General features: G+C 43.7%; 2 protein-coding genes across 3 annotated transcripts; one reads left to right on the top strand and one right to left on the bottom strand.

Moving 5' to 3' along the window:
- The first annotated feature begins 1,629 nt into the window (after positions 1-1,629).
- On the top strand, positions 1,630-4,709 carry LOC100829824. 2 transcript variants are annotated; one of them, XM_003575058.4, is made up of 3 exons: positions 1,630-2,114; positions 3,065-4,050; positions 4,308-4,709. In XM_003575058.4, exons 2-3 carry the CDS (start codon positions 3,125-3,127, stop codon positions 4,342-4,344), a joined length of 963 nt encoding a protein of 320 aa, XP_003575106.1. In that variant the 5' UTR covers positions 1,630-2,114; positions 3,065-3,124; the 3' UTR covers positions 4,345-4,709. The 2 variants fall into 2 exon arrangements, with proteins under 2 accessions (XP_003575106.1, XP_010233820.1); XM_010235518.3 differs by lacking the exon at positions 1,630-2,114 and adding an exon at positions 2,136-2,260.
- Positions 4,710-5,390: 681 nt separating this feature from the next.
- Positions 5,391-10,278, bottom strand: LOC100836271 (putative adagio-like protein 2). Its single transcript, XM_003574914.4, has 2 exons — positions 9,789-10,278; positions 5,391-7,633 (listed from the first exon to the last, which is right to left on the bottom strand). The coding sequence occupies exons 1-2, from the start codon at positions 10,037-10,039 to the stop codon at positions 6,031-6,033; spliced, it is 1,854 nt and encodes a 617-aa protein (XP_003574962.1). The 5' UTR covers positions 10,040-10,278; the 3' UTR covers positions 5,391-6,030.
- Positions 10,279-11,478: the final 1,200 nt, after the last annotated feature.

Raw genomic sequence — 11,478 nt, 5'->3', positions numbered from 1 at the left:
CTCACGTCAACATTATAAAAATCGGTGTTGGGCACAGGGACCAGATTTGATTAATTTTTGCACTAGAGTTGTTTCTTTGCTAAACTTTAAAAGTGAGTTATTTTTGTCGATTTACAACTGAGGTGTTTCTTCTTTCTTTTTTGTTCTCAATGTAATGTTAGAACTTTGAGCTCGTAGGAGTGCCTTTTTTAACGTGGTTGTATTGAACTTTGCTGACATGGGTTTGATTCTTTCCCCGCATAGGCCGCTCTCCTTTTCTCCCTTTTTTACCATCTTTCTCTTTACAGCTTACAATAACTTGGGGGAAAAAAGAAAAGAAAAGTTGAGGCTAGTGACTTGGAGGTTACCGAAAGCTACCTACACCGACTTTTTTTGAAGGACCTACGTAATTGTAATACTCATCAGTTTTAAAACTTGGAGCAGTACTAAGGAACTGATTTCTAGCATGAACATGATAAATGGCTTCTTCTTTTTGGCAAAAAAAGACACTATATGTGTGTCGGATTGACGTATAAATGGGGTTGCTTGGTTCATTTATGACAAGCGTAAACTTAATGGGGATGGAATTAAGTAAACTGAGAGGCATAATCCCAAATTAGGTGCAAAGGAGGGTTGCAATGTAAATGGTTCGGCGTGTTTGCAACGATAAAAAAACATTGACATCGATCTACACTTCATCATTTTTTTTGACGGAAATACACTTCATCATTTTAAAAGTCACTTTCTATATAAAAACTTGTGCACCAATGTTTTGTCCACATCTCAATTTTCTGTCCACCGTGTTTTCAAATGTGCAAGTAGCTTTAATTTTCCAAATGCAGAATTAATGTGCACTTTTACAAATTATCCTCTTGTCGGCAATATATTTTCTGCAGAAAGACCAAGCAGCTATCTCGTCGTCCATCATGTTAATCCCTCCTCCTGCACTGTCTACATCATGTTAATTACTCCTTCTGTCCACACATGAAATTAAGTCATTTGGTAATAATAACCAACCAAATGGAAACCCTTAACTTTTAGCAGGAGTAGTATATCCTAGTATCGTCGTACTAACACGCTATCAGGAAAAAAGAGAGAACATTTTGTGAAAGCATTTTGCAAGAAGAATCTTTTGATATATAAATATATGCAGTCAATTCAAACCACAACACAATGGGACTCCACGTAGACCTTAATTTAGACAAGGATAGAATAATCAATAATGTGTACATAGATGTGTGATCAAGCAAGTTCAGATCAGGGAGGAAACAATCCTCTGGGTCTCTGCCCAAAAACAAGTCAGAAATGAAAGCCACGAGGCCAATTAAATACTAAGTACTGTACTCCAGTAGTACTGCCCATTGGGTTTTGGTATAATTTAATTATGGGAGTATTAGTAGCGTCTTCTCCACTGTTTCACGCATCTGATTTCGATCGATTACTTACTTAAGCCTTCCGTAATGCCACCACACATAGACTCTGAAAGAAATGGTTCATCTCCCGTGCAAAATCAGGACAAGTTGAGCAGCAAATTACAAGGAAAATGGCCCTGTGGAGTGTTAAGAAGCTACTAAGTCGGCCAAGGCCAAAGAGGGGTGTTTCTGGTAATTTAGAGGAGGAGAAAAAATAAAAGGCCAAGCGTTGAAAAGGGCAGCAGCAGCAAGGATGATGATAGCATTGATAGGAGAAAGATAGAGAGAGCGCGAGCTTAGCAGTAGACATTTGCTTTGGATTTGTGCGCATCCCCTTTCTCTCTCTCTCTCTGCCCCGGCCGGAGCGCGGACTTTTCCGCTTTCTCGAGCCATCCCAATTCTCACGCACCAAGCTGAAATATATACGCCCGTAGGAAAGAGAGAAAGAAAAGGTTCGGTTTTGATTCGCTTTTCCTTGCGGAAGCATAGAAAAGTTGGAGACGTTTATGCTTGTGCTAGTAGCAGGCTAGTGGTGGCGCCGTGGTGGTGCGAGTGCGAATCCGAGGGAATATAGGAAGGGGAGAGAGGACTCAGAGGAGGCAGCGAGCGCTTGAGAGAAAGAGAAAAGAGAGAGATTTGGTTGGGAGGGTGCCGTCTCCGTCCTCCAGCCGTACGTCCACAGCGGCGACCTCTGCTGCTGCTTCTTCTTCTTCGGCGGCGGCGGTGCGTCTCTCTCTCGTACTCCTTCTCGCCTCCGCAATCAGCTCTCCCTTCCCCTGATCCCTTCCCCTTTCTGCTGATTTTGGGGATTTTCGAGTGGTTCGCGTTGACGGCTCCGGCGGATCCGCGCTGTTCTCTGAATTATTTTTGTACGGACTTTTTTTACCTTTTCTTTTCTTTACTTGTGTTCTTTCGGCGAAGTTTAATTTAATTAATTTTGGGTTCAGGGACTTGCTGTTCTGTCTTTTTCTCTTCTTTTATGGTAGAGGCTGTATGTTGTTTGGGGTTTTAGGTTAGTTGCCACATAGATTTCGGTTAATTTCGCCCTGCAAAGTCCGTATTTACGTCTGGATTATTTGCTACTCTACCTGATCTGTCATGGCGCTGCTTATTTTATTTTGTTTGTTTGCCGAAAGTGTTAGTTTGTGATAAGTATGTTCAAATGTGTTGGGAACTGACGGTGGGATGTTCATATAAAATTCCATAGTACTGCACAAGATGATCGGTTTTATACTTGAATTATACCTGATGGGCTGATGGCTATAGCGAATTAATTCCTGAATGGTACTTTACTTCCCAAGCACATGGTATGAAATGTTATTATGTAGCAAAAGCAAAACCATTATGATCCATGACTTCTCTTCTTCACAAATTGCGTCCCGAACTACACCGGGGCAGTTGGGTTTTTTTAGGTTCATCATTGCTTGATCAAGCTAGATGCTAGTAGATGAGAGGACAATTTAATTGGATCCGTGTCTGGTTAAACTAGGCTGGTCTGGAAAGTTGCCATTGTACTATGTTGTAGCCTCGTTGGCTTATGATGATATTTCTTTGTGGTGGTGGAAATGCCAAGTCTTGTTGCTTTATTGCTTACGAAAATTGATATGATGGGTTCAATTATGGGAGTGAGACTGTGAGAGACTAGATTGACATGCTTCTTTTATGACATGCAGGCCGGCTGTCATGAAAAGATACATTTGGTAGGTCACCGACGTGCATCGACGAAGTCCAGCATGGGTTCAGGAAATCTGGTAATGAAGAAGGTGGTGAAGCCCAGCTCTTTCGATCTCGATATACAGCTTGATAGCAGTTGGACGGAGGAAGTTACCTGCCCAATCTGTCTTGATTTCCCGCACAATGCGGTCTTGCTGAGGTGCACGTCTTATGAGAAGGGTTGTAGGCCGTTCGTATGTGACACTGACCAGTCTCGTTCGAACTGCCTCGAGCGGTTCAAAAGTGCTCATGGACAGCCGGTCAATGTGAAAGTCTCAGCTGTTAATATCGCTCCTCGTGATAGCATCCATATCATCTCATCAAATGCAAACAACCACCCGGCTTGCCCATTGTGCAGAGGTGATGTCATTGGGTGGGTCGTTATTGGCGAGGCCCGCCAGCATCTTAACCAAAAGAAAAGATGCTGTGAGGAGAATTGCTGTTCATATGTTGGCAACTTCCATGAGCTTCAGAAGCACACCCAACAAAAGCATCCAAACTCTCGCCCTTCAGAAATTGATCCTGCTCGCCAAGTTGATTGGGAGAATTTCCAGCAATCGTCTGACATCATAGATGTCTTGAGCACAATACATGCGCAGGTGCCTAACGGCATAGTTCTGGGAGATTATGTCATTGAGTATGGGGATGATGAAGCTGGAGATGACTATGAAGTTCTCCACAGGGTTAGGGGGAACTGGTGGACATCCTGTATTTTCTGCAAGGCATTTGGATCTTCAAGAGGCCGAAGACGAGCAAGAGCAAGGGAAAGAAGAGGTAGTGGAAGGAGGAGCGGCAACAGGTCTGGTCAGGAAGGCTTTACGCTCGAGGTCCCGGCCAGATCTGTTGACATAAGAGAAATCAGATTTGATGGAATAGATGATGAATATCTTGTTACAGGAGCTATGCCTAGTGTTGCAGCATCCAGGAGAATGGCCAGTCATTACAGGTCTGTGTATACTTCTCTCCCTGCTTTTTCCTACAAAGAAACAACGAGGTGCCACTTAGACCACTAGATTCCATTGGTGCCACCTTAGCACTAGATTTTATTGTCAGATATAGCTCTTGGGCAACGTCATTATCCTTTGAAAATCAGTACAATTGACACAGATTTAACGGTAAAATTGTACTTGCTAACACAGTAACAAATCTTGTCTGCTCTTTGGCATTCTCTGATATGCAATCTATTTCTTTTAATCAATCCAGGGATCCCAGATATGCCCGCCGACGTCCGCACTCCTAGGATCAAGCGGCGAAAAGGGAAGCTCAGCTGTCAGCAACACTCAGAAATTCAGAATTGTTTGCCTCTGCCCATTCCATTCTTCCCCTCCTCTCTGCTATCCCAACCTGAATTGAATCCGTGTGCATAAAAACAAGATAGCACCACACCTCTCTGTCCCTCGTTGTTCATCAGCATTTTAGATTCTGCATGTAAATATTTAGCTTGTACCTTAGTTACACTGTTATAGCAATGTTGATCGAGGTTTCTTGTCCAGGAGACCATTTGTATCTCAGAAAACACTGTCATGAAATCTTCCGTGCGAGATAATCGTTGGAAGAAGTTCTTCCGAATGGTATAAAGAAAATTCAAAAGGATTCACATGGTGAGTGTGAGTGCAGGGTTATGTGTTGTGATGTGCTTCTGCTGCTGGGCCGGTCGTGGAAGAAGAGCTTTCGTGCTGGGACATGTTTGAGTGCTGCTGCTGCCTGATTGCTACAATAGCATTCATGGCTGATTTCGTGCAGAGGCTGAACTGCCCATGTCTGTCCGAATGCTGAAATTTCTTGTTGCTCCAATCAATCGTTTGCCTGCTCTGGTTCCGGCTTGATCTGGCTTCTTCCATCAGGAGTTTTGCCAAGATGCCATCGAATCTTTGCTTACTTCATGCTCTATCTCTTTTTTAAAATGAAACAAATGCCGTTTCATGAACTTAACGTGCACGGCTATGGATATATCCCCGGGGAACATTTTCTAGCCACAGGATGTTAGAAGCTCACAACTTTGTTGATAGCTACACGTTGTTGCAGAGAACTTTTTTAAGTACATTGCGCTTTGCAGCACGTAACTTAACACTGGTGGCGCACATAATTCGACACTAGTTGCACAAAGCACCAGATTCACAGTACCTGACGCAACTACGCCTAATTAGAGGTCGAATACCAGCTGCCAAAAAGGATCACAATTTGGTATAAACTTGAGGCTATTATTTTGTATAAAAAAGTTAAACGTAAAAATGACAATAACAAGCTATAATAAGTGCAGTATGAAATTGTATTTTAGGACAAATGTAATGTGGAAGCAACTCTCCATATTTTCATACAACCAATCCTGATACTTTTAGCTACAATCAGAGTTACAAAGGTATAACTGAATGGTCTCTGTCAGCAGAGGTAGCAACAATGTACGAGAACAGGATAAACTCCTGCAAACATAAAATTCATGGCGCCACCCGAGGAAAATACAAGTTACAGAAAGCAAAATTAAACCCGAACCAACCGGACAACCAGAAGCACCAAGCAATTACAAGTTTACAACATAATCCCTATCGCCACGGCGTTGTCAGGGAGGCAACCACCAGACTGCGCATTGCACGGTCTTGCATAAGATGTTCTGATGATACAATGCCAGCAGTCCCTTTGGTTTCCCTATTAGAGTGCTGGAAACATCTGATGAGGACAACAGACATTGACGATAATTACTTATCTTGTTCGTATAGACCAAACAAAGAGCAACAGCAGAGAGAATGTATTCCTACTTCGTACACTACATGAGGGGGCTCCATGACATTGGGAAAGCAACCAGGTTTGATCTACTCGAGACTAGTCTCATCTCCTTCCAAGCATACACAACTAACCTGCCAAGAGAGTAACACTTTTGCTTGCCAATTCCATCAGCATGGAATTTGAGGAACCTGTATGCTTGCTGCTCTTAAACTAATGAGCTTGTCAGAGAAAGCTCATGTATTTCAGTTAGTGTCCACTCTTCTCCAGTTTGTCCTCCAAGAACTATTGCCTTTGTTCCTTCCATAACACAGGTACTGTGGCCCCAGGCAAACCGTGGAGGGCGGCCTGGAACATTTAGTATTCTCCAGGTAGGTTTTTCTTCAGTTGGATCCAGGATATAAAGCTGTGAAGCAGAGTGAAGACCTGCCACTGACCCACCAAATATCAAAATTCTACCTCCAGGAAGGCTCACGGCGACATGATCGAGGCGTGGAGGTGGACCAACTCCAGCTGGGTTACAAGCTCCTGGCATCCCACTACCAGTGATGCACCGCCAGGATGGCACAGCTTCACTTAAATCCATTGTGAATACATCACCAGACCTGAGTCTTAAAGGGCCACTTTTAGCAAGACCACCAAACATTAGGATTTTCCTGCCATCATAAACAGAGAGTGAGTGCCCCAATCTAGAAGGTGGAGTCCAAGGTGCAGGTATCAGCCTCCAAACAGGTCTTTCCATGGTTACATCTAGAAGATAAGTATCACTGAGAAGCACACCAGAATCGGCACAGCCACCAGAAACCACCAGCTTTGATCCATCCAGTGTGCAAGAGCTATGCCATGACCGCGGAACTGGTGGTGCAAGGCCAAGAATCTCACGCCATGTTGGATGTTTTGCATCCAAATCCAAAATGAACACATCATTGAGAAGGCCCTGGCCTCCACATCCACCAAACAGAACCAACAATGATCCACTCAGGCATGACAGGGTGTGGCCCCATCGACCAGGAGGAGCCAAGCCCACATTGATGTGCCTCCATTCTGGCTTGCTGGCACTCAAATCCAGAACAAATGTATCATTCATCGGTTGCATGTTAACACCTTCCCCACCAAAAAGGACAACACGGTTCCCTACAGCACAAGCGCTGAAGTTACAGCGAGATGGTTCCACTGTGCCCCCAATTGTCAATTTCCTCCAGGCGACAGCTTCCAGTGTGGTCATCTCCCTTGCTATCCGTCCCCATGCCAAACTTTTTGAACCAGCCACGTTCTCAAGAGCTCGAGTAGCCTCACTGCCCCATGCATTCTGACAGACCATTCTCCAGAGGTGATCATTCTTTGTCATGTGATACAAACGTTTGCATACAGAGTTTACAGATGCTATATCCCTGGGCGACAATCTTGATAAGATCTTCTGGCACAGTACCTCATCACTCAGTTGGAAAAGATTAGAATGCTCACTGCAAAAGTTACCCTTCCCTGTTGGACTTGGTCGGTGAGTATTATCTGGTGCAATCCATATTGATCTCACAGCATCCTTCGTCATAGAGCCAGGTAACGGCCCCAAATCAACATTAGAATCGTTGAAGAACTGAATGCCCATATAATGTGTTATTGTTTCATCATCTCCATATATGGGTTTTAGTTGCAGATTCGTCATGAATGGGGAACCATCTTTCCTAAAATTCAGCAGATCACCCTGGAACTCGGTTCCTTCCTCTAAGCATCTCTGAATCTCAGCAACTACTATAGCATCAACAAGGGGATGTCTCCTCTGAGCAAATGGTCCTCTGCATTGCAAAAACCGGCTGCAGAAGTACCAAAATAATTGTCAACAAGATAGGAAAATTTAAACATGTCCAAGTAAAATGACGAACATAACTACATGTCAACAAGATAGGTAAATTACATTTGCAAAGATGTAGCTTTATGTTGCTAGCATATTGACTACTAGCACAAAGCAAGTATTTTGTTCATTTCGGTCCATGATGTTATGATAAGTGATAACATCAGCAAAGCAGTTATGCTCAGGATTTCTCACACCTTCCCTATTTAACTCCCTACCCTTGGTTTGCCTTAGCCAATTTAGTCCCCCATATTACTGAAGACCACCATTAGTTTGGCTGATTCTACCATAAAGTCCAATTATAATTTTGCATAAAACAACATAATGATGTAAGCATATTCAACATATATGTCTCCAGGCAACTTCTAATATATATGTTATTAGAACAGTTGATGGCTCTCTAACAACATGTGTTTCCCATCCTCTTCCATATTCATCCAACCCCTGATCACAACGATTAATGCATTTCTTATTTAGCCCCTGAGTTTAATATCATGAGTAACAAGTAACAACCCATGCGGCACTACAGCTGCCAGAGAATATACATCATTATATTTTAAAAACAACTCAATACAACACTGTTGCTCATGAGTCATGACATCCAAAAGTAAATAAGAATATGATCCTGAACCATTGGTGTGTTCTATGAGTCCTTGGGGGTTTAAAGCTCGGGGCTTCTACATATAACGGTTGATGTAACTTTCATACACAATTCCTTTCTTGATGAATGGGTACCACATGCTATCAAGTTAGAGAGAGACATGAAGGGCATATCAGAGTTTTGTACATTTTACTTCTAAACTCTTGTAAATCAGGAAGAGTTTCATTGTTTTTTATTTACCCTAACAAGATTATGTTTATCCACAAAACAGCATCAGGATGTTTTATCAAGTGAGCATCATCTAATAAACATAACTACCACAAGCCAAACACCATAAAGATGAACTGATCCTTTCCCTTTCTACTAATTAAACTTCATGCTAAATAAGGGATCCTCCTTACAGCTTCTCCAGATAGCATAATATCTCAAACTTAAGAAAGTTGAATAACCTTTCATCATAAATCACACTTCTAGATATATAAAAAAACTGACACAATTAAAGGTTTTTAAAGAAGGTTAAGCCAAGTTCACGTGGAAAGGGGGTGGACACTTCAACCAGGAAAGTACTACTAGAGGAAGTGCAAATAGAATAACTAGTGTTAAAAAACAGCAAAGCTAATTTACAATTGCTTGCATGTAAATGGATTGATGGGTAGAACAGCACGGATCGCAACGTTTTTTGGAATGGAAGTCTTGGCTGGAACAGGGGCTAGGCTCATAATTCTGGCCGGACAACAAAAACCACAAACATTCTGGTTATTTCACCTTGTTTCAAATCAAAGAATGGCACCCAAAAAAAGAAGGGAGAAGTTCCATCCAAAATCAATTTCTAATGAGTAATTAACAATATCATAGGGCCTCAAGATAAAAACAACAACACATTGTAGTAGTACAATCATACAGTCACTAACTGGTTCTAAATTTTCTTTAATGTGAGCTCAAAACCAGCACCTCTAACATGGACTAAAACAGAACACTACACGACATAATATACTACACAAGTACAAATAACACCGTGCTTCTTGTTTCTGTTTGTTGTTCGTGTCAACAGAGCCCTTAATCGACAAAAAATTACTGGACTCCTAAACTACAACTTGTTTTGCCTTACTTTCTCAGTGGGAGCTAAAGCTAGAAATATGTATCTCCTTCATCAAAATCAATAGAAAATAAGGCACCACGAAGATAAGTGGCCACTGGCACAATTGTACTAACAAAAGGTAACCTCGCCTTCCTCGTGGACCATTTCGTGATTCAATTCTGATGCTAATATCAGCACCAAACAGAAAACAGATACTACTAGTATGCGCTAGCTAACCATGCAAACCAGTTAAAACTACTTAGCTCCTACCCAGGTTTCCATCCACTAAATAATTTCCAATCTAAACACTAGTACTCCTACTACGTATGTACAGCATGTACTCAGATCCCCCACCAAACAATAAGCTAAAGTGGCGGCCAAGCTCAACAACAATCAGCAAGCCGAAACGAAGATGGGGGAGCGCTGACTGAGACTGACCAGTTCCGGCCGAGCACCTCCTCGGCGTGGTACCCGGTGGCGTCCTCGAAGCCGCGGTTGACGTAGATGATGGGGAAGTCGGGCTCGAGCGCGTCCGACACCACCAGCCCGCACGCGCCGCCCAGCACCCCCTCGATCGCCAGCGAGAACCCCGCGCCGCCGCCCCCGCCGCCGCCTCCCCACGGCCCGACCCCCTCCTCCTCCTCCTCCTCGTCCCCGCTGCCGCCGTCCGAGTCGCTGTCCCACTCCATCGCGCGCGCCCGCAGACCAACCAAATCCCTTATCCCATGCCGCCGAAGGGGTCCGCCCGCTGATCCCTGCTCGCTAGGGTTGGTAGCAGCTCTCGCTCCGCCGCTGCTGCTGCTGCTGCCGATAACGAACAAAGTGGGGATGGATGAATTTCGGTTTGGGGATCCGATTTAAATAAGGCGGATTTAATCGGGAGGAGGAGGAGGAACGAGGAAGACGAACGAGTGGACAACGCCGGGAGCAAGTGGAGGAGGAGGGTTTGGTTTAGCGGGGTGATCTTGGCCGTCCGTGGGATCAGAGCCGGACGGCCCTGATCCTGAACGACCGGGCGGCGTGCTTGGCCGGGGTTTCTCGTTGGGCAGCAACCAGCAAGAGGGAGAGGGACAGGCTCGTGTGGCTGGATGCTCTGAGCGCTAGTCTCTCTTTTCAAGGAAAAAATAATAATGACGATGGTTTAGTTATTATTACGGTGTTATTTCGTGAACAGGTCTAATTATTATTACAGTGTTATTTTGTGAACAGGTCTAATTATTATTACAGTACTATTTTGTGAACAAGTTTAATTGTAGGTGCATCCTGTGCGTCCGAACCTACCCCAGTGATGGGATGGAAAAATACGTCGCGTCTATATGTTCGGATGTTGGACGAAATTACACCATACTAAGTTCGTGTGTGGTGAGACTTTGGAATGAGAGTTTTGGGAGAAAATCCCAATCCCCCTTCCCAGATGAAGAGACATGCGAGAGTTCCCACCTTCTAATTCCTCTTGCCTTTTCTCTCTGAGATCCCAAGATCCACAACCAAACAAATAGATTTTAAAAGTCTTATACCTCTTTAATCATCATTCCCAATCTTTAATAATCAAACGAGTTGTAAGTGAAGTAGCGTGCTATGTGACACAATCGTCTGAAACAGCATAAACAATTTGTACTAACAGTAACTTTGGCATAAAAAAGAAATCAAAATCGTGCAACATGATTTCGGTTAGCAACTTATGTACTATTGTTTACAGCGGGATCTGTCTGTCTTTTCGTTCTCCGTTTGTCGCACATGGATCGATTTTTTTTTCTCTCGAGAAGAACAAGGTCAACTACATGATCGCCGAAGAGTTATTCGGCTCCTCGTTGCTCCCTTGTCAGCGAGAGTGGTTGAGAAGTGCTACATGCAGGCTAACGGGTGTCCTCTGGAGAGCCTGAGGTGTCCCTATGACGTGTCGTTGGACTGTGTTCTGGAGAATTCTTCTTCTTACTATAAATTCGAGCATTACTTCTGGCTCTTGGCTCTGTGGTGTGGCTGCTGGTCGTGGTTTTCCGTGTGCCTGCTTTCCGTTTGCTCGCTTTCGTTAAGGTGGGGTTGGTGCTGCTGTGGAGTTCTGCTTCGGGTGCTGGTGCGTGGTTTGTTTGTCTCTACTTTTTGGTTTGTTCCTTTTTGATTTTTATTT

This window comes from Brachypodium distachyon, chromosome 3 (genome assembly GCF_000005505.3).
Source record: "Brachypodium distachyon strain Bd21 chromosome 3, Brachypodium_distachyon_v3.0, whole genome shotgun sequence".
Classification (NCBI taxonomy): domain Eukaryota; kingdom Viridiplantae; phylum Streptophyta; class Magnoliopsida; order Poales; family Poaceae; genus Brachypodium; species Brachypodium distachyon.
This window is presented reverse-complemented; position numbering and strand designations above follow the sequence as displayed.